This window comes from Myodes glareolus, chromosome 7, assembly GCF_982192425.1.
Source record: "Myodes glareolus chromosome 7, mMyoGla1.1, whole genome shotgun sequence".
NCBI classification, from domain to species: domain Eukaryota; kingdom Metazoa; phylum Chordata; class Mammalia; order Rodentia; family Cricetidae; genus Myodes; species Myodes glareolus.
The window spans coordinates 80,920,828-80,937,708 of NC_142032.1; the positions used below are offsets into that span (position 1 = coordinate 80,920,828).

The 16,881-nt window shown below is 43.4% G+C and overlaps 1 protein-coding gene across 7 annotated transcripts in view; it reads left to right on the plus strand.

The window, feature by feature from the left end:
- Arhgap17 (Rho GTPase activating protein 17) overlaps positions 1–16,881 on the plus strand; it is a 92,439-nt gene that overhangs the window by 35,791 nt on the left and 39,767 nt on the right. For all 7 annotated transcript variants that reach the window (XM_048460447.3, XM_048460451.3, XM_048460449.3 and 4 more), the window contains exons 2-6: positions 6,279–6,318; positions 10,013–10,117; positions 13,647–13,720; positions 15,356–15,467; positions 15,694–15,770. In XM_048460447.3, coding sequence (XP_048316404.1) covers positions 6,279–6,318; positions 10,013–10,117; positions 13,647–13,720; positions 15,356–15,467; positions 15,694–15,770 — 408 coding nt within the window. The remainder of the gene's footprint in view (positions 1–6,278; positions 6,319–10,012; positions 10,118–13,646; positions 13,721–15,355; positions 15,468–15,693; positions 15,771–16,881) is intronic.

A 16,881-nucleotide genomic window follows, 5' to 3' on the forward strand; every position in this document is an offset into this window, starting at 1 on the left:
TGAGCTACTCCTCTAGGCATCTCTAGGTTACCTGGGACACTGTATCACACCTAATGCAAGAATATTCTGTAGCTGTGCCCATTGTGATAACCATGCCACTGTCCCAGCCTCCTGGAGGCTGGAGGGGCACTGATGCTTCTCTCCCTTGCTCACACATGGGGCTGCTCTGAGCTGTGTTTTCAGGTCATTCTAATGATTTCCCCCATTTTCTGGACAAACAGCTTTTCCTTTTATATTGGGTCAAGGCTAAGATTATGCAGCCCAACATTCTATCATAGTTTGTTAAAAAGTCATTTCTGCAAGGTGTGTGGTGCATGCTTTAGCCCCAGCATTTGGGAGGCAGAGGCAGGCAGAACTCTAAATTCGAGGCCAGCCTGGTCTACATAGTGACTTCTAGGCCAGTGTTACATAGTGATACCCTGTTTTGAAAGTCAGGAGGGAGGGCCTCGGATTTCTAGTTCTTTCGGACCTCTTCTAAACTCCCCTAACTATTCAGAATTTTATTTTTCCTTGAAACTCTCCTTGTTTATTTTTACTGGAAATTTGGAAGGTATTGCAAAGTTTCTCAAATCACTAGTTGAACCACAATTCCAAAAATAATACTTTTGACTCTAGTAATTTCAGGTTTTATATGTCAGTGAATAGCCCTGTGGATTGCAGAGAAGCATCCTCTGCTGGGACAAAACACTTGCCACTTGAGGAAAGGGTGGCTGGTGAGGTGGCTCTGTGGCTGAAGAGCCTGCCATGAGACTGTGAGGACCAGACTTCAGGTCCCCAGCCATCAGGGAAAAAACCTAGTGAGTGAGGATGTGGCATCCTCAGGACAAGATTGCTTGCCAGATTTGCTGGATCCTTAAGCTCTGGGTTCAAATGGGAGACACTATTTAAAAGGTAGAGAACAATTGAGGAGGACACTAGGCATCAACTTCTGGCTTTTACATGAGTACCTACACACATGCATGTGCACCTGTGCACATGTGCTCCCATACACTTGGGAATAGCACGCACGCACACACACACACACACACACACACACACACACACACACACACACACACATATATATATATCCCCATGTCAGCAAAAAAGGAAGAAAGGTTTATTTTGCCTCATGGCTTCATAGTTTCAGCCCATGTTTGCTTGGCTCTCTCTGTTGCTTTGGGCCTATGATGGCACAGAATATTATGGGAATACAAGCAATATCTGACCACTGCATGGTATCAAAAAAAAAAATGAGAGACAGGAAAGGGCGAGATTCCCACATCTTACCCAAGGGCATGCCCAGGGTCCTAAATTCTCCAGCTAGGCCCTATCTCCTAAAGAGTCATCCTCCTAATAATGGCAGCTAGCCTTTAACAGCGGGTTCTCTGGGCAGTTTTCTTCAGCTTTGGACTCCAACAACCTAAACATGTCTTCTCCTGATAGCTGGCCAAACCCCATTCTCTGTCAAGTTCAGACCATCTAGTAGTTGCTCTGAGCACTGATGGTGGAAGATACAAAATAATCCCACACTAATTCAGAATTGCATATAATAAAGGATTATTTATTTAGGGGAGACTCACAGATCACTGTCCTAGATCACAGTCTTCTGCACAAATGGGGAACAGGAACAGAGTCTAGCAGCTAGAAGTGAGAGCTGGAAGCAAGAGAGTTAGCACACACTTTACAGCTGCCTTTATAGTATATGAGGCCATGCCCAAGTGGACTGGTATCTTAAAGGCTATTGGATGAAGGAGCGAAAGGAGCTCCCATAGCACCTCCCCTTTTTGTTTAAATAAGAGAATTCCAAACCCATTACAAAACTATATATACTAGGAACAGATATCAAGTATAAGATTAGAATTACAATGAACATAAACAATATTAAGCAAGGAACGTATGCTAAATGTTTTAATAAACATTCTATTCTAAGGAGTCTAAGTCTTATATTGGAAATGGCTTGGCTAGATCATAAGAGAACGGTAACTACGACTATCTAATCTTCAACCCCATCAAAGGCCTGAGAAGGAAAAATAATATTAATTGAGTAGGCAGGAAGTACAATCAAGCAGCTTCCAAAGGGTGCAGTAGATGACAGAGACAGCTGGTGGCCTGAGCAATCACCCAAAGTCTCATTTGCAATGTTGAAACAACCAACTTTGGCTAAGGCCTAGAGTAACTGATCATTTTCAGAGGCAGAGTATTTTTCAAAACTGTTTTAGCCTGTCTTGGCAAGATTTGACAGTCCTTTTCCTTGTATCCTGCTTGTCCAGTCCGGACATCGTGCACTTTGTCAGTGATTGAGGCATGGGAAGTTTCTTGTCCAAAGGCCAGTTGTGCCAAGAAGAAGACAAACTCCAAGTGGAGTGTCTTTGGTGTTCAACACTCTTTTGGGTATAGGTCAGTGTTGGCAGGAGCAATTGTGTCTCATGGCAACAGAATCATAAATTATTTAAATGCCATGTTCTACAGATCTTTGAAGTGGTTGAAGGTTACCTATCTATGCAGAATACAATTTCTGTGTATCCAAAGAACCTAATTAGTCTGATTAAAAGTATAATAAACATGAATGACTATTGACCTATAATACTTAATACCCATATAACTTAAAGATTAAGAATTCATATCAGAATATTAGACAGTCTTTAAACAATTGTGTAGTAAAGGAGGACAATGACATCAAAATGTAAACAATGTAGAAATATCTTAATCAGAGGTAGAAATATATAATTCAATATGATAAATATATCCTAAAATTATATCAATATACAAAATGTCTTAAACAGAGGTAGAAAATGCATACAATATGACAAAATAACTTTGCATAGATGTACAAATATTGTAAACAGAAATAACAAATATAATTTGAACTTGTATCAATATATAAGAAACTATATCAGTGTAAATTGTCCATAAATAATAGCTCACAAGTATTCACTCTATTGCTCACTATTATTATTTTTTATTATTATTATTAGTGTGAATAAGTTTTACTCTAAATTGCCTATTATCTCATTCAGTCTTCCTTTTTTTTTTTGAAATCTCTAGGCCTACATAATTTTCATACCCCTAACCCTATGTGAGTAATAATCAACCCCTAAATGGTGTCTCTAACTGTGAAGACAAACTTTGTTAGGAGAGGGGATGTTGCTTTCTAGAATTGTTTCTTACTATCATGGGAGCAATGTTTTTCTATGGGATCCTATAAAAGTAAAATGATGGTTAAGTTTCAAGATTGCTGTTTTGTATAATTACAAATGGTCTCTGAGTGGTCGATAGGTTCTTTTTGTTTGTTTGTTTGTTGTGAAGTTCTTATTTGGACTTCTGGCCAGAATTGTAAGAAGGTGTACCATTTCCATAGTTGGTACCCAAAAACTGGTCTCATAGTAGCGCTATCAGCATCATGACGTCGTATCAAACAGGTGGGGTCGTTGTGGGACCCCATCTTCTTCCTGGAAGCTGTAAAGATTACTGCAGGAAAATCTACTGTTCGTTGTGGAAAATTTATTCCTATAGACATATTCAGTGAAAGATATGATATAAACAAAATGAGCATGGAGACAAGTAAAATATTTCTTTAAAATCTATCTTCTTTCTGTCCCATCCCATATGGCTCCTCACTTGAGACAGAAATTCTGAATTTTTCTTCACATGAGACAGAAATTCTGAATTTTTCTTTTAATAATATGCTTGGATTTAGAGAAGGATAGCCATTGTCCAACTCCAAATTTTACCATGTAGATAATACAGCATCATAAGGCAGATTTCTTTTTGCTTGTTGATATCTTTATCTTTAGGCATCTAGATGTCCAAGGTCTCGCCACTCGAATATTTTCCTGAAAAAACAAGAACAGAACCATGCCCCAACCATTATGAGGTTTTCTTACCACCTGTATGATTGTCACCTCTGTGGATAAAGCCGTCATTTCTCTTTCTCAAGAGGTTTCTCTTTTTCAAACTGAATCTTTATCAATTTTGATGGTCTCCATGACTTCTCTTCTCCTGTGGAAACAAGAGCAAAACCCCTTCCCCAGCGTAGCACATCTCCTGGTTTCCATTGTGAGGTCAGCGCATCCTTGAAATTTACTGACTGATTTAATTCAGAAGTTTTTTCTATTATTCAGTGTCTCTGCTGCTGTTGTTCCTTTTTCATTATCATTAAGAAAATTCAAGGTTAATAAAGCATTATGCAATCTATTTCTGGGGGTATTTTCCATCCCTTTCTATTTGTTTAGCATATCCTTTATAGTTCGATTTGATCTTTCTATAGCTGCCTGACCTATAGGATTGTTTGCTATACCTGTAATATGCTTTATATTATAATAAACAAAATCTGGTTCATTTTCTTAGACACATATACTAGACCATTGTCTGTCTTTATTTGTGCAGGTATACCCATGATGGCCATAACTTCTAATAAATGCGTGATTACTGAGTCAGCCTTTTCCGAGCTCAAGACAATTGCTCATTGAAAACCTGAATAAAATATGTGGTATACATATTTTAATTTTCTAAATTCTGTAAAGTGGAACACATCCATCTACCAGATCTCATTTCTCAAAAGTACCCTTTGGGTTACTCCCTGCAGATAGTGGGGTTTGGTTGTAGAAAGAGCAAGTAGGGCATCTCTTTATAATCTCCTTAGCTTGTTGTCATGTAATAGAAATCTCTTTCTTTAAACCTTTGCTATTGACATGATGTTTCTTATGAAATTTTGAGGCCTTCAGCACACTTCCAGTCAATAATCAATTAATTTCTGCATTACCTTGTGCTAGAGGACCTGGCAGACCCATATGGGATCAGATGTGTGTTATATATATAGGTCAAAGCCTATTCATGATTATATCTTGAACCTATATGAACAATGAAGTCAATTCTGTGTCATCTGGTATAAATTCAGCAGTTTTAATATGCAAAGACAACTCTTTCTTCATATTGTGAATCAATAACTATATTGAGAGGTTCTTTATAATCCCTTAGTACCATGAAAATAGTATATAATTCTGCCTTTTGGACAGAATTATAAGGGTTTTGTTCCACCTTACTTAATTCTTCTGCTTTTTAACCTGCCTTTCCTGATTTATTTGCAGCTATATAAAATGTCTGGGCTCCAGTTACTGGTGCATTATGTACAACTTGGGGAAGAATCCGAGTAGTTCTCTTTGTAAGGTTAATTCTATCACTTTTTGGATAATTGCTATTAATTTCTCCCAAAAAAATGGCACAAGCTCTTTGCCAAGGTTCATTGTCTTTCTATAATTTTTTAATTTCATCAGCAGTAAAAGGAACTATAATCTCTGCTGGGTCTATACCTGCTAGTTGACGAAGTCTCAATTTTTCTTTTATAATTAATTCAGAGACTTTTTCCACATAAGTTTTTAATTTTTTCCTTGGTGTATGTAGTAAAAGGATTCATTCTAAGATAATATCTTTACTCTGCATTAAAATTCCTGTAGGGGAAGTTCTGGAAGGCAATATGACTAGAATACAACTAAGATTTGGATTCACTCTATTTACATTTGCCTCCTGTAATTTCTCTTCAACTATCATCAATTCTTTTTCTGCTTTCAGCTGTTAATTCTCTGGGACTATTTAAGTCTGTCACCATATAAGATTTTGTTTAAATGAACTAGTAGGTCAGGTGTTATCCCAACAGCTAGTCTGGAAATATCTCCTAACAATCTTTGAAAGCCATTAAGAATCCACAATCATCTCTCCTAATTTGTGCCTTTTGTGTTCTAATTTTCTGTAAACCTATGTTGTAACCTAGGTGATTGACAGAAGGAGCTCCCACAGCAGAGCACTGCAAAGACAGAGCTGGGAAAGAACTTCCTTTCCTTTGGACATTAAAGAAAGGAGGAGCATTTGCCACTGTGGTGTGTGAGGTCCAAGCTTTAGAGAGTCAGGGCAGACTTCTCTCAATAGGGCTGGCATGGAAACTTAGATTGATCATTTTTTAGTGCCTGAAGTTGAACCTTCAGAAGATGATTCTCAAAGCATGGCCTGTGTAGGCCTTTCGTAATGCAGGATTGTACTCTGGTCACACAGACTCAGTCTGGAATGCTGTGTGACCAACCCTGGAGAAAGGCTGTGAGTGAGACTCCCCACAACCCCACACCGTGGTCTTCTGTTGGAACGCTGCTCAGTATGTTCGTGTGTTTTCCTTTGGTTTTGCTTAAGTTGCCCTGTGATGTAAGTTTCCTCCTGCTTGTTTGGTTGGAAGTCCCCAATTACCCATTTTTAAGTTTCACAGGTTGCTTTTCCTGCACTTCTAATTCTGAATTTCATTTTTCCCATAGAGCTGAGAAAACAGAAGTCCTGAGTGAAGATCTGCTACAGGTAACAAAATACATTTTTTTCCCTGATCACATCCCAGGTCAGTTGCATGCATGCATGTTGGGCGAGTGCTCTAGCACAGAGCTACACTACTAACTATTTTCGTTTTTGAGACAAGGTCTTCCTGCTTTGCCCAGGCTGGCCTCAAACTTACTCTGTAGCCCTTCCAGTCCTTGAACTGTCTGCCCTTCTACCTTAGCTTCCCATGAGGTCTACACCTCCAGGCCTGTCAAAATAAAGTTGTCTTAAAACAATCTCTTTAAAAACATGAAATGAAATAATAAGTCTATTGCTGGCAGTGTGACTCTGGTAAAGCTCTTCCCTAGCATACACAAGCCCTTGGTTCAAACCCAACAAAGCAGATAGTTAGAAGGGAGGGCTTGGGGACTGGGGGGTGACATAGACATGGTGAGACTTGGCACTTGTGAGGCCTTCCTTTCACTTCCTCTTTCCTAGGTGGAACAGAATAGCTGAATTAGCGTGGGATTGAGTGGGACAGAGAAGCATGAGATGGAATGGTGAGAGGAGGGGATCTGAAACCCTCTGTCATCTTGGGAGTTCCTGCTCCCAAGCTCCAGGTTTGGGGATGGGGCGGGGCCGGGTCAGTCCCCAGGCCTGACCACAAGCCCTGGGCAGGCTGGCACTCTGATCCACTGCTGTGATGCTGCCCTTGATGGGACAGGTCCTGCCCACTGCTAGAGGCCCCATTGACTCTAACCTAGAGAGACTCTCCTGCTCCTGCTGCTTCTCCCTATCTCTGGGCTGCTCTGGTCTCAGGATTTAGGCTTGTATTGTTATGGCTAGATCTAGCATAACCAGCTGGAGGTCTGGGGCACACTGTGTCATCAGCTCAGACCTAGGATACTTTGGCCAGGGCCACTCTAGTCTGTCTGTCAATATGTTTCCCTGTCTTTGGTCTTGGAGAAGACACTGGGGCCTTTCTATGCTTCATTTCTGCTCACATCTCCACCCACTTCACAAGGCTCAGGGAGGGCGAGCCTTGACTGCGTGGAGTCTTTGTTAAGCTGCCCGTCCTGCCTGCTCGCCTTGTGGTTCCTTAACTTACACAGCAGTCTGTCTACTCAAGTGAGTCTCTGGCCCCAGCAGACTGTCATCCCTTCCTGAGTCAGAAAAGGGCTTCCATCACAGCCTGCCAGACATTTCAAATTGTGTCAGCAGCCTGCAGATAGAATATAGTCATTTCGGTTTCCATGGACAGATTAATTCTAGATGTTCTCGTACAAAACAATGCAACATTTGAATTTAGCTCGTACGACATCCTTTAGATAGCATTCTTATTTATTTATTCACTTATAGTAGGCAGTGCTCTGCCACTGAGTCTCATGCCAGCCCCGTCTGCACTTTAAACCCCCTCTTGGTTACTCAGCGCCTTGAACGATGCTAGTGCCGTGTGTAGAGTTCTTGTGCTGTGTTGTTTAGAGAACAGCAATGAGAAGTGCACACATGGTCTTTTGAAAACATTTTTGCTTTGAATGTTTTCTGGTCTGTAGTTGGCTAACTATAAGGATGTTAAACCATGGATATGGAGGGCTGCTTGATTTGGGTTTTGGTGCTGAGGATTAGACCCTAGAGCAAGCCAAGCCTGTGTTCTCCCTCCAGTCTTTAAAGGCAGGGAGATTCTAGGTTCAAGGCCAGCCTCTGCGCTCTCTCTCTCTCTCTCTCTCTCTCTCTCTCTCTCTCTCTCTCTCTCTCTCTCTGTGTGTGTGTGTGTGTAATGAGACCTTGTGTCAGAAAACAACACAAAAGATTTGTTAGAGAATTACATTCTTGACATTTCGTAGTTCAGGGCACGTATTTTAAATTCATTTTCTGACTTCCTGAAGTACTGTTTGTGTCAGCCAAGTCTTAGCTAGGTTTTCATGCCATTCGGCCCCAGTAATACACATTATCTCTTTTAATCCTTGAAGTTCTGAGATCAGAGAGTCAAGGCCTGATGGCGCTCAGAGGTAGCTGTTCATTATTGTCTATGGGGTGTGAAAGCTTTGCCCCCGCTGGACCACCCTGCTTTGGTAACACAGACTGTTCTTTGTTGTAAGTGCTACAGATGTTTTCCCTTTTTCTTTTCTGCTGTTTTTAACCTGAAGGGGGAAAAGTGGTTCCCAGTGCTAACTCCACTGCCAGGTCTGCCTCCAGCTGGCCCTGTGGCCTAGGTTTGAGTTAGTCCCCCAGTGCCTCAGTTTCCCCCAGTCTCCACCCCATGGGCTTACTGGGAGGACTTGTGAGAGCATGAACCAAATGGTGGGAAGTCCTGACACTGGAGCCTGAGAGAGGGGTTTACTTTTGCTCTTTCTCTGTTCCAGGCTACCAGGTATGTATTGCTAGCCTGCCTCTGAGGTAACACTGCCTTCTTCCCCCATCTCTCTCTCTGCCGGAGCTGCCTTTTACTTTAGTAGCATGGTGTTGCCCTAGGAGGCTGTAAATCCCAGTAGGCAGAGACTGTACTGTATTCCCTGTTGCTTTCCTAACACCAGGCACAGGAGGGTACTAGGTACTTGTCTACCATAGTCAAAAGTAGAGACCTTTCTGATCCTGCGGCAGCCACTGGACCAGGCACCTGGGGGAAACCAGTGAACAAAACAGACAGGGTTCCTGTCCTCATGGAGTTGACATGTTGGTAAAAAGTGCCAGGATTTCAATTATTTCATTTGCTCTTGGTGGCAAATGGAGACTGCTAGTTCTCTGGTGCTCTGACCTGTGGCCACTGTGCATGGGGAAGTGCTGAGCACATGCTCCTGAATGTCAGCTTGTCTGCAGGTCACAGTCCTGAAAGAGAAGCATCTAGTGCCCAATATCTTTGAGAAACAGCCACAAAGCAGCTAGGAATCAAAATGTATTCTGCTTTGAATTTGCTGATTTCTCGTTAGACTAGAAAGCATCCCTGAGGCTTGCTCTCACTCTTCATGAGTCATCAGAACAAACATTTTTGGCATTCCTTCCTGTAACAAGCAGTCCTCTTTGCCATAAACAGCTATATTCCAGCAGTCTTATTTTGGGAGACTATTCAAGATGTTTGGGTCCTTGGGTCAGTATTTCTTACTGCCGGGTGTCCGTTCTACTGTGGGGAGTCTTTAAAACAGAACCCCAAACCTACCTGAAACCTAGTATGGAAGGTTTTGATACTGGTCTTGTTTCAATTGTGCTACATGGATTGTGGGTCTGCTGCCCCGTGGGGAAGACCCCTTTGCCCGTGCTTCTGGTGTCCCTGTTGACTTTCCCCATGTGACCCTAGACAGGAGTTTGTTTGAATGGGCCAGAGCTTTGTTGGTGCTCTAGCCAGTAAACTGACCATCACTCTTGGCCTCGTAGACATAGTCATGATTGTCTTTTTAGCTGGAACAGGTTCAGCTTTGGAGGGTTCTAGAACATTTCAGTGTAAGGAAGCCAGCTCTTGCTTTCCTAGAGATATTGACATCTTGAGGAGGGGAGTGTTCCTTGCATCTGATAAGTAGAGACCAGAGATGCTGCTGAACACACCACAGTGTACAGGACAGCCTCCTGCAACCCAGGACTATCAAGTGTCAGCAGTAAGAACTGTGGTGTGAGTGAATAGGGGTTGTCTGTCAACACCCAAGAGTTGTGAAGTTTCACTGCAGTTTGCTTTTCCTACCTCTGTACACACACCACACGTGGAAGAAGCTGAATTTCTCCTTAAGACCTTTTGTCTCTTCTTTGACAGATTGAACGGCGCCTGGACACTGTGCGGTCAATGTGCCACCATTCCCATAAGCGTTTGATAGCGTGCTTCCAGGGTCAGCACGGCACCGATGCCGAGAGGAGACATGTGAGTAGTAGATGCATCTTGGAGCCACATTAAAATGACAGTTGAGTGGAGCACCGGGAAGCTAGTGTCTGTTGCTTTGTTAGTCACCAGCCATCAACAGAAGGAAGAGCTAGTCTGGAAACATCTGTGTCACCCTTCTTTTGTTTCCCACAGTTACTTACAGGGCATCTGACCATAAGGTTTCCCAGCCTTGCACAATAGTTAGGATTCTGCAATTATGTGAATCGAGTGGACATTTGCATACACCTCTGGGTCCAGGAATGCTTGCTTTGGTCTGCCTCTCAGAGACAGACCGAGTCATTGCTTCTGTTCCCACTGCTCCTCTTCTAGCTTGGCTTCTGCTCCGCTGACCTTCCATCCTTGTCTCCGCCCTCCTGTAGCTGCCTTGCTAGTCAGCCCTGTGACTCTCGTTGTGGATATCTTTAAAATTCCTCAACCCTGCCTCATCCCTACCTGCTCCTTAAGGTGAGACCTGGTTATCATGAATACCTGAACTGAACTGTGTGGGCTGTCGTCCCAGTTCCCTTCTGAACCATTTCCTGCCTCCAGTTTTCATTCTTTCTAGTCAGGCTTCAGTCTGATTATCAGAGTCAGTCGCCAAGGTGGGAAGATACTGACTATTCTGTGCTGCTGGCAGCGTACCTGGACATAAGGAGGTGTCCGAAAAACAAGTGGGACCTCTTGAGAGGCTCTGCTGGTTACCATTGCCTAGAATACAGTCAGACTCTTTGTATTCTAATTCCATTTTGCAGCTTCTTTGTCCCTTGCTTCCTTCATTCCCACTGCAGTCCAGCCACACAATACCAGCAATCCCTAAATATAACATTGTCCTTTACACAGCCATGTCCTATTTGTTTCCATTGGCTTCCCAACCGCCATACCTAGTCATTAAAAGCAAACAGAATTTTTATCAAATACCTAGCGTGTTTGAGTGCTAGAGATAAAACTGGATGAATGTGCTCATGGCCCAGCTGGGTGATGGATGCCACCACTGAGTAATTGTAAAACAACATACTGAATAAAACGTGCATAGGATGTTATGGGAGGTCTGAGGACAGATAGCAAAGGAAGTAGTCAGTGACTGAGAGGAGAGTTACTGGTAGTGGTACTGGTAGTGGAGGGAACATGCCAGCAAGAAGAGCAAGGGCTTCATCCTGATGTCTGACACCTTAGTTTGTTTTTTGTTTTTATATACAGCTTCAAGCAATTGTGCCAAATGAAAGGCTCTGAGGAGAGTCAAGAAGAGTTGCCATGACAGTGATGAGAAAATAGGAGTCCTCAGGAGAGCATATGGAGAGGGACTCCAGGAAACAGCTCCCAAGGGCATAGCAATAGTTCCACCACATGGGAGGAGACAAAGGGTGGGAAGAGAGGCGGAGAGTAGTTATCTCAGCTCTGTGAGCCCGAGCGGACATAGCAGAACTCATGAAGTGAGCCTTTAAGAGCGCTCGGCTGGCCTTTCTGTGTAGTTGCCATATACATCATCAACGGAGAGCCATTCCGTTCCTCCCTGATGACGGGAGAGCTGTTCACCCCTGGAAGCTGAGCCGTCTCTGTGGAGTGTCATTGATAAGATGACTCGCTCAGCAGCATTTCCTTGTTTATGTGTTTCAGGAAACAGGATCACGGCTGTAGAGTCAGGAATCATGAATGGCACTTCTAAAATAGGTTCATTATGATTTTTTTTCCCCTCCTAGACCCATGGAGTTCTAGAATTGCATGAAGTCTGTCTCTTTTGATTACTATGCTTATCTTCCATTTCATCTCTTTTTGAAAGGAGCTCACCCAAACCATGAATTATCCTCAGTAATGCTCAGATCTTTCTGTTCTGAGAGCCTGGCAGCTAGTTGTGGTCTCCTATGGTTGCTGGGAATCAAACCCAGGTCATATGGAAGAGCAGCAAGCACTTTTAACTGCTGAGACATCTCTCCAGCCACGTGGATAAACTTGAATTCAGAACGCGCAAAAGAGCATGAGTGAAGTTTGTCCCAGTCCTGTTTCTCCCACCGCCTCCTCCGGAGCACCACTATTGGTGCTTTCGTGGATGGCTGTCTAGAAGGACTCCCAAATGGCACAAGCCAGTGCATTCAGGCAATCAGGCAATAGGCAGTGTCTGACCTAGGGTCCTCTTCACTGGGAAGGCAGAGTGAGATGACTTTGCAGAATGCAAGCGCCATGTTGTTAGAAGCAGCCTCTATTACTTTCCAGGCCTCTTCTCCGCGTGCTCTGAGATAATACCGGTCAGACTGGGGCTGTGTTGCTGATGAGTAGTGAGGTCTGCACTTCCGCCCTCTGGGAGGCTCCAGGCTAGCCATTTCACCCCTGGTCAGATGATCCTGTTGCTGATAAAGAACAGATCTCTGATAGGAAAATGATTGGCTTTGTACTTAGAAACACCATAAAAGTTGTTCATCTATTTTTAGATATTTAAAGCTGAATTTTAGGATTATAGCCAAATCAAGACCCAGATTAAGAATGTTCTAGCTTAAGTTTTGAAGTTGAGCATTTTATTGCTTTTATTTGTGATGGTATTTAGAGAGCAAGTTCTGTTCATAGAACACAATCTGAAACCCTGAGACTCTGCTACCTAGCTGATAGAGTGCTGGCTGGCCTGGCATGCATGAAACCCTGATTTCAGTCCCCAGAACCAGACTGGGTGTGGCAGTTCTTACCTGTAATTCTAACACTCTGGGATGTTGAGACAGAGGTGTCAGAAGTTCAGAGTCATCCTCGGCTACATAGTAAGTTCAAGGCCAGCTCAGGATACAGGAGACCCTGTTAACAAACAAGGGCCAGCAAGATGGTTCAGCTGGTAGAGTTGCTTGCCGTCATGCTAGATGACTTGAGTTCAGTTCCGGAATTGACTCCACAAATTGTCCTCCAACCTCCACATTGGCGTCAGTGCAGGTATACCCTCCCACACACAGCAGATGAATTATTTTTTAATGATTTTTATTTTTAATTAAATTAAAATCTAAAATCCAAAATGTTTTGAAATCAAAACCTTTATGAGTACAGATTTTGGACCATTTCACATTTTAGATTTTCATGTTCAGGATATTTAGTCAGTAAAGGCAGTGCACCTATTCCAAAGTCTAAAAATCTAAAACACTTGTGGTCCCAAGATTTCAGATAAGTAATAGTTATCTGCACCTCTATGCACCTGATTAATTAGTAACAATAACAGCAGCAGCCACAGTAGCAGCCGCTGAGCCCCAGGTGAGCACACCCCTTGTGGGAGCACTCTCCGTGTGCTGAGCACACCCCTTATGCTCGCCACTCCCCATGTACTGGACACACACCACGTGCTGGTCATTCCCCATGTGGGAGGCACACTCCGTGTGCTGAACACACCTTGTGTTCCAAGACACCTGAGTTAATTTAGTCCAAGGACAGGCTGAGCTACAGGGACAACTCTTTTCCTTCTGCAGATTTCCTGGAGGGCAGGGGTACCCAGAGTGACCTGAAGCAGACCAATGAGAATGGCTGTGAACAGCAGATAAAAACCCACCTTATCTTTGCCTTCCAGAAAAAGCTTCCTCTGACAGCGCTCGCCCAGAACTTGCAAGAGGCTTCAGCCCAGCTAGAAGAGTCTCTTCTGGGGTAAGAGTGGTGCTCTGGAGAGCCCTTGGCCCAGAGTCTGGGGGAAGTACACAGCTGCTGTGTCTGGCAGCCACCATAGGAATTGGGAGCACAGCAGTGGAGTCTCTTCCATCAGGGGAGCAGCACCTAGGGCTGGGGTATTGGGGATGTCTTTCTCTATTAGAAGCTTGGATGGAATTGGGTAGAAAAGGAACCATGCACAGGGAGTCAGGATGTGTTCCCCATGTTTACACATGAACTTGTACGCTTGCCCATGCCAGTGTAGGCTGTGAGTTAGTATTGACAAGTCCTTCTCGGTCCTTCAGAGTCACTGACTTTAAGTATGGTCATCAAAACACAAAAGGTAGTGGTTTCAAAAGAATGCATTTCCTGAATTATGTGGCTTATGTGGTAGTTGTTTTATCTTCAAAATGTTATGTCTAGTTTATTTTCTTTTTAACATATATTTATTTTTAATTGACACATATATAATTGTATACTTATGGGTCTATGGTGGTATGATATATAACGATTTTATCTGGGTAATTGGAATGCTTATCACCACACGCGTGCGCTCTTGTACTTTGTGTGTGTGTGTGTGTTTAGAAAATTTTAAGTTTTTTCTTCAAGACTTTTTAAATTAAAACCAGTGCGTGTCTTCATCTTTGCTTCCTTGTGCTGATGTCATTTTCCTCACAGCAGTGATGCTGTGTACAAGCCCAGTCTGAATTCTCTCCAAGTATTAGTTCACTTAGCCTTCAAAACAACCTAGGAAGTAGGCAGTACTAATGCTTCCATTTTACAGATGAGGGATGCTGGCAGGAGAAAGGGCAGGGAGACTGCCTGAGACCACACAGCTGCAGAGTACAAGGCCTGCATTCAAACTCTTCAGCTTGGCTGTGATACCACAGCCACCTCTCACCACACCACACCCTTTCTGTTGCCAAAAGAGTTCTGCTGGAGGGGCATGGTGCAGAAGACAGGCAGGAGGGAGGCATGAGCCAATGGAGTTGCATATTTGCACATGTATTTGGGGTTATATAAGCTGTGTGTATTTAAGGAAAACAAAAAGGAAGTATGATGTTTGAGTAGCACTATGTTCTTGGCCCATTTAGTCAGCCACTTCTTCTGCAGCTGAGAACCTTGTTTTTGTGTGGTGTTGGGGAGAAACCAACATCTATACTTGGTAAGCTGGAGACCCAGTTTTGGTGTTAACTCTAGAGGAAGCGTTGCTAAAGCCAGATGCAATAACGGACACATGTAGTGAGTGACCTTTTGCACATGTTAAAATTTTTCAGGGTATTTTGAGAACACTCTTTTCACCTGACATGAGAACCTGATTCTTTGAGCTGTGACTGCACTGTTAACACATTATCTCCCTATGCATTAAGTATGTGCCAGAGATAGTCCTTCCCTCCTCCCTTCAGCCCTGTGCTCTCAGGTCAGAACTGCATCAGTGAGCCACCCTTCAGTCTCAGTTCATTTTATTTAAAGCATAAATCTGGACTTGTATTTTAGGTGATAGCCCATGTCCATACATCATAATGGCTGCATTGGGTAGTGCCCTGCTATGTTCCTGTCACAGAGCAGAATGCAACGTGATCACTTGGTACCTGTTTAATGAGTGCATGGTTGTTTGGTGTCTTGTCTCTAAAGGAAGATGCTGGAGACCTGTGGCGATGCTGAGAACCAGTTGGCTCTTGAGCTCTCCCAGCACGAAGTCTTTGTTGAGAAGGAGATAGTGGACCCTCTCTACGGCATAGCAGAGGTGAGTTCTTGTGCTGCCCAGCCTGACAAGGATTAGATAGTAAATGGTTATTGTGGGCCTAGAATTTAAATCAGCTGCAGCTTTAATGTAGAACTCTTTGGGGGAAGTTAGGGAAGTTTGTGCCTTTGAAAAAATAAAAAAAAAATCCATTGTAAATAAGTTTTCCTCTTTGAAGAATTCATCTAAAATCCCCAGGTGTATCTGTATGATCTGTTCTTCCTTCCAGGTGGAGATTCCCAACATCCAAAAGCAAAGGAAACAGCTGGCTAGACTGGTGTTGGATTGGGATTCAGTCCGAGCGAGGTAAGGTGATGCTGTGAGATCAGTGATGAATGCAGCAGAATTCTGTCCTGTAATCAGCATTCAAGCCTGGCAGAGTCAGACAGATACCTCTGTCAGTGGCCAGGGCACAACCTGTGCGTACCCCCTTCCAAGTGTGACAGTGGGGATATTGTTAGAACATCCTAAACTAAGGCTCTTAATCTGAAAAGAGTTGACAGCTGACACTTCCAAGATCACAGCTCTCAAGACATTGGAGTTGAGAGATAATAGATCTGTGATCCAGACAGCTTATGAGGTCTTAAACCTCCATGATCAAGAAGGGAAGGACTCACACACAGAACACTGTGAGTTCCTTGTGGCTCTGTGCAGGGTTGAAGGCATCTCTGCCAGCAGTGCCTCAGAAGTAACTAGCTGGAAACGCCAGGATGGGGTTGATACAAACACCCTCTGTTTCTGTGAAGAGGATTGTTCACAGACAGACTGAGACCAACACATGCTGGCTGTATGACTTACTCCATGCCCTAGAGATGGCAGATGGCAGGACTAGTACTCTGACGGAGAGTTCTGCTGTGGCCTTGTCATGTATACATGTGTGTCTAGAACACTGCAAGACAGCGAGACCAGGAGTATGCCCCCCTACATACATTTTTACTCTGGAGAAAGAATGTCTGTTACTTAGTTAATTGAGATTGTGTGTGCCCTTCACTGTGCTTGGCTAAGCAGAACATAGAGGTTTATCTGTTAGGACATGAACATCTCAAGCACATGTGCCCTAGGATATCCAACACTGATTCTTATGTCCATAGTCATACTCAGTTAACTGAAGTGGGTATCCGAGAAACTGCAGTGGGTGAGTATTCCTTGTTTGCCTTTACTTGTTCCTGTGGCTCTGCTGAAGGAAAATGAGATCTAATTCAACGAGAGTCTGTGGTACCTGCTCTGCAAGCAGTTGTGCCTATCCCCTCCTTTTGGTTTTTGTTTTGATGTTTTGAGACATAGTCTCACATGTAGCTCTGGCCGTCCTGGAGTTCATTATGTATATCAGCTGGCCTCAAACTGAACATAGATCCTGCCTGTGGAGAAGCCAGTGCCTGGTTTTACCTACCTCTGTTCTGGAGGAAAGAAGAAGGCC